The 6,062-nt window shown below is 45.6% G+C and overlaps 1 protein-coding gene across 1 annotated transcript; it reads left to right on the forward strand.

Moving 5' to 3' along the window:
• The first annotated feature begins 218 nt into the window (after window positions 1-218).
• Window positions 219-1,178, forward strand: LOC148523972 (olfactory receptor 6K3-like). Its single transcript, XM_088472463.1, has one exon. It carries the CDS (start codon window positions 219-221, stop codon window positions 1,176-1,178), a length of 960 nt encoding a protein of 319 aa, XP_088328589.1.
• Window positions 1,179-6,062: the final 4,884 nt, after the last annotated feature.

Raw genomic sequence — 6,062 nt, forward strand, 5'->3', positions numbered from 1 at the left:
CGAGCAGCTTAGCAAAACCATCCATAGCTGAATAAGGCCCAAAGTCTGTAAGCTCCACTGGGGCAGGGACTGATGTGAATGGCCAAATACTCTCTGTACAGCGCTGCGGAATATGTGGGCACTATATAAATAACTGGTAATAAATAAATAATATGAAAGATTAGCAATTTTTTTTTACAAAACATTATTTGTTTTCTTTTTATTAAATAGGAAGCGAGATGGAAAATGTGTACAACTACAGTACCCGCCTGGTTCTTCTGGGACTTGTAGAGATGGAAGAATTCAAATATATGTATTGTGCCCTTTCCGTGGTTATTTATGTATTTATCATGTTTTTGAGTGTTATTATTGTATTTGTGGTTTTGGTGGAGGAAAGTCTACATGAGCCCATGTACATTCTCATAAGCAAACTCATCTTCAATGGAATTTTTGGGGTTTCTACATTTATCCCGAAGCTGATAATTGACCTGATCACCTCTTCTAGGACCATCTCCCATGGTGGATGTATTATTCAGACTCTGTGTGTTTCAGTTTTTGCTTTTTTGGAAATGAGCACTTTTGCCATCATGGCGTATGACCGATATCTGGCCGTCTGTCACCCTCTGCACTACGTCAACTTGATGACCAACAAGAAGGTTATAACGCTCATCATTGTGTCTTGTGTCACAGCCTTCATTGCTGTCCTCATAGCTATTCTGCAGACTTGGACACTTCCTCTTTGTGGGAATAAAATAAACAACATTGTTTGTGATAATATGTCCCTTGTTACTTTATCCTGCATAGATTCATCTCCCAACAACATCTACTCAATTGTTGTGGTTGCCGTCTACTTAGTTGTCGCCATCTCTGTCATCGTTCTCTCCTATTTGAAGATATTTGTTGTCTGCCTGAGAGTCTCCAAAGAGTCCCGTCAGAAAGCTGTCCACACCCTGGTGACCCATCTACTCAACTTCTCTGTCTATTTAGTAGGTTTTTTCTTTGTTATCATCAAATACAGACTTGCTCGCATTAACCTCCCCACTATGGTACATGTTCTACTCACCGTTACTCCTGTAGTTTTCCCACCACTCTTTAACCCCCTGATATACGGGATCCAGACACATGCCCTGAAATTAAAAGTCATTCATCATTTGCAGAAAATAGAAGTAGGATTACACCGGACTAAACTACAGTCTTGATCTTCACCCACAATTGTCTTAAATCACAATCAAACCACGTACAACAGACTTGGTTTTTTACTCTCTATATATCCTTGTGTCTCTTTTTTTTCCTCTTCTCTTCAGCACTCCTCTAATTCTTTTACTCCTTTTCTTTATCTCCCTCTTATTTAATTTCTCTCTTCCTCTTTGTCTATTTATCTTATCAGCACTTGGTTTTATTAAATAATTACCCATAGAATTACCTTACTTCTTTTCATACTTTCTGTTGTACTATTTGGGACGTCCTCACCTTTGCTGAACAACAGAGAGTTTTTCGTGTGTTTTTTTTCCTCTGTATCCCCTTGGGCCTTTTTCCTTTCTTTTATACTATGTACTTTCTATAAATGTTTGGCTGTGGACAATGTTGTGATGCTTTCATTTTGTTATTATGAGGAGTGTCTGTGGTTTCATCATGAGGGGGTATGTGATAAGTAAGGACGGGAACTCATACTGTAAGTGTTTGGAGGCTGCTAGTATCCAGGCTGCACACCAGAGTTCCCTCCAAAACTCAGTATGGGCACAGCCATGTTGGACTCAGTCACCTGACTCTCCACCACTCAATAAGACCAGCTGACCAGAGCAGCCAATCCCCAACAATCCAGGGGTATAGAGGGAACTTCCTGGCAGTCTGCTGGTGTCAGTACTTAATGCTATACCATGCACAGACTCTCATATATATTAGTTGATACAGTATATTTTGTTGCAACCCTAAGCTTGTTTGTCTGTAGTATCCTGAAGTTATTAGCTATTTGAAATGATCCCATTAAATGTTGACTAACTGCAAGCTGTTACGCATGGTCACAGTGGTATGTCACCATTATACCTTTCTAAATGATCTATTTGTGAAGAAATTGAGGACTGATGCTGAAGAGGGATATACGTAGTTTAAGTAGGTTGACTAAAAACAGTGAGGATGCTGCCTATACTTTTTAACTCCAGCCAATCAGATCCTGACTGTCTTCTGTTTGAAAAATGACATTTTGGAACTGATTGGCTGGAGCACCATTTATCATATACTATGAGTTTTACATCTTGTTGTGTATGATAAAACTAGTTGGTAAATGGTCCCGGCAGTCTGTAATGGGACAATTAGGAGCTGATTGGTTAGCACTTTATCTTTGTCCACTTTATTTCTCTCCAGGGCTAAGTACATAGGCCCTCATTCAGAGCCGTACGCTCTGAGCAGAGCGCACGCTCTGCATGAGGGCCGGGCTCCTTTTTCATGGAGCGTCCTCCTGGACGCTCGTATAGCTGTGGGTCACCACCCACAGGCTATACGAGCGTGCATTTTGATGGCCGCGATGGTCGTGACCATCGCGACCATCGAAATTGCGAGCCGGAGCCTGCGGTTGAGGTTTTCAACCGCAAGCTCCGGAGTGATTTTGGCTCTATCAGAGCCAAAATCACTCCCACTGACATCACTAGTGATGTCAGTGGGCCGGCTTCTGACGGGAGGCGTTCCCGTGGGAACGCCCCCGTCAGGGAGGCACGCCCCCGGCACGCCCACCAAAGGGGGCGTGCTGTCAATCAACATTGACAGCACGCCCCCTTTGATCGGACACAACGAGCGAAGGAAAGTCCTTCGCTCGTCGTGTCTGGCGCATGCGCACGACGGAGCTCCCTCCGTCGTGCGCATGCTCAGTGCAGACCATCGACCCACTTGCGAGCGTACAGCCGCTCGCGAGTGGGTCTGAATCAGGCCCATAGACCCCTTAATAAGTAATTATATTATTCTATAAGTCCCTCTAAGGCAATAGTCTGGTCCAGTTATACTGTATATTAGCCATAATAAGACAGTGGTGCCTAGTTGGTGCAGTGAGGAGAGTAAGTGGCAATTACCCTCCTTCCTTCAGCTCATAATCTTCAGCAATCAGCCTTCAGACAGCACTTCAGATGGAGTCGCCTCCTCAGGTGTCTCCGGCCAGTCCGTTTCCTTGAAACACCGCCCCAATGTCCTCGTCAGCTGAGGGGAGTTTTCTGGTCACTCCCCCTTGCCTGCAGTCTTCACCATTTTCTCCAATCTCCGGTGATGCAGCCACTGACAGAGACATTAGCTCAGCACAGCCTCCAGTAGGTAAGTGTAGGTATTCTCCCACTCAGGGCTTGCGCCACACTAAACTCCCTCAGGACTGGCATAAGAGGCTTCTTGAAGGTTCAGCAGCTAGCAGCAAGTCTACTCAAACTGGAATTAGCTGCTCCTCCAGTAGATATTTATTTGGTCCACAAAATGTGCCAGCAAGTCTATTTCATATTAAATAAATACTATACAATTTCTCCTCAAACTAGACTGACTCCATAGTTTCCAAAAGCATCCCCGTAAATACATATCAAAGCTTCCCAATATTAGTAACCAGCTAAGAGATATACATATATATAATACATTAATAGGTTTTTGACAATGGGTCACCTACAGTTTTCATATGAAGAGAACATGGCCCTGGTCCCAGCTATTGTCCCTAACTATGATGTCATCCTGAGTAATCAGGCAGCTGAGACATCTGTTAGGTGCAATCGCCAAATCTGGTCTTCTGAGTTGCAGGTGTCATGTTTCCTGAAGAAAATCAATGCCAATGACTGTAGACCTGAAGATTTGGTAAGGAGATAGGTTGGGGGTACCCCTTGTAAACTGGAGATGATAACCACTGAAAGAAATAGGAAAGTCCAGCTACAGCCTTGAGGGCTGGAATCCTTGGTTAGTGGCAGCTGTTTTGCCTCGAGGGCTGGTGAGGTGTTGCAGCCTTGAGGACTGGCAAGTCTTGGTGAGAAGCTGCCTTTGGGCTGAGAAGCAAGATGCGGCTTTGGCCGTGTAGCAACCTTTAGGGCCGGTAAGCCTTGGCGAAAGGCAACCTCTGGTCTGAATTGGAAGCGGCTTTAGTCGTGTAGCAGCCTTGAGGGCTGGTAGACCTTGGCTGGTAGACGCTGATGTTGGTGCACAGAATTGCGCACTTTGGGCCTGTTTCAGACCCGTTCGCAAGCGGGTCGATGGCCGGGCAGTGCGCACGTGCAGCGTGTGCACTGCGTGTGTGCGAGCCCCAGAGCGATCGAGAAATCACTTGCTCCGGGGCTTGCAGCAAAACGGGGCTGCTGTCGATGTTGATCGACAGCTCGCCCTGTTTTGTAGGCAGGGAGGCGGGGGTGGCTGGCCATACGGAGGCGTTCCCGAAGGAACACCTGCCATTTGATGGCGGCCCTACTGACATCATGAGGGATGTCAGTAGTGAGCTTCCTGCTCTATTATCAGATCCTAACAGTACTCCTCCCCCCCTTGACGAGAGGTTAAGGAATCCCTAGACCCTGGTTTGTCTGGAAATTTCTCAAAGAATCTTCTCAGCAATGTAGGAGTATGTAAAGATCTTTCCATAATCCAGGAGTGCTCCTCTGGTCCATACCCCTTCCAGTGAACCAGGAATTGAAGTGAAGGCCTCCTTGTGAGAGTCTGGAATCCAGAATTTTTTCCACAACAAATTCTTGGTGTGCTTGGATCAGGATGGGTGAGGGTCTTGCTGGTCATCTATAGCTGTACCTGGGGGATGAAGACACCGGCTTGAGCAGAGAGCAATGAAAGGTGTTATTGATTCTGAGGTTAACAGGAAGCTTCAGACAGAAGGCCACAGGATTGACTAGGGAGATGATTCTAAATGGCCCAATAAACCCGGGACCCAACTTTGGAGACCGCTAGTAGATGTTGATAATTCTGGAGGACAGCCACACCAAATCTCCTACTTTGAAGTTACACAGTCGCCGATGCTTATTTGTCCAAGTCTTGGCATTACAGGATGATTTAATTAGACACTGGCAAACCTTTCTCCAAACTGAGCATAGCCTTGCAACTGATGTGGAGGATGGAATATCCATTCAAACTGTCTCAAAGGAGTTTGCTCTAGGGTGCAGCCCAGAGTTACAGAAGAAAGGTGACACAGATGATGAGGAGTGACAGGAATTGTTGAAGGTGATCTCATGGGAATAATGGACAGCCAGTCATTCTGTTACTTGGAGACAAAGAATCGAAGTTACTGCTCCAGAGACTAGTTTACCCATTCTGTCTGCCCATTACACTGTGGATGGTTCCAGAACCGTGCCACAAACTGTGTCCCTCGATCAGAAACAATGCCAACGGGTAAGCAATGGAGTCTGAAAACATGAAGCAAAAATAAGGAAGACAAGTCTTTAGCAGACAACAACTTGGTGAGAGGAACAAATTGCACCATCTTGCTAAAGCAGTCCATAATCATCCAGATAACAGAGCAACAGGAGGAGGGTGGGAGGTCTATGATGAAGGCGTATGAATAGAAAGCAGGAGACCAGGAGGAGCTGTACGAGGAGATTTGTTTCGAGCACAGATGTCACATGCTAACACAAACTCCCAGACATCTTGACCCATAGACTGCCACCATACAGAACGAGACAGCAACTCAGCCATCTTAGCAATGCCTGGATGTCTGGATGATTTGGAGGAATGAAAATCCAGCCTAACCGCCTTCTGAAATCTCTCTGGAACAAACCAGACTCCTTGTGGCATCCTTGCTGGAGCCTCTGACTGACAGGCACAAATGAGATCCACAAGATATCTGGTCACAGCGAAAGGGATGTTAGAAGTGGGAACAATGCTGTCATCTAAGACAATATTCGGCTGAACAGGTTGGAAACTGCGAGACAGCGCATCCGCTTTTAAGTTCTTGGAACCAGCCAGAACGAGATAATGTAATTGAAATGGGTGAAGAATAATGCCCATCAGGCCTGTCTGCCATTCAACCTCTTGGCGGACTCAATATATGACAAATTTTTATGGTCGATGAGCACCGTGATGATGTGGTTCGCTCCTTCCAGCCAGTTCTTCTAATCCTCAAATGTCCATTTGATGGC

Source organism: Taudactylus pleione, unplaced genomic scaffold (genome assembly GCF_031769625.1).
Source record: "Taudactylus pleione unplaced genomic scaffold, aTauple2 ptg000124l, whole genome shotgun sequence".
Classification (NCBI taxonomy): domain Eukaryota; kingdom Metazoa; phylum Chordata; class Amphibia; order Anura; family Myobatrachidae; genus Taudactylus; species Taudactylus pleione.

Excerpts from the sequence above, each read along its gene's own strand:
- LOC148523972 (XM_088472463.1), top strand. The coding sequence starts at position 219 with ATGGAAAATGTGTACAACTACAGTACCCGCCTGGTTCTTCTGGGACTT.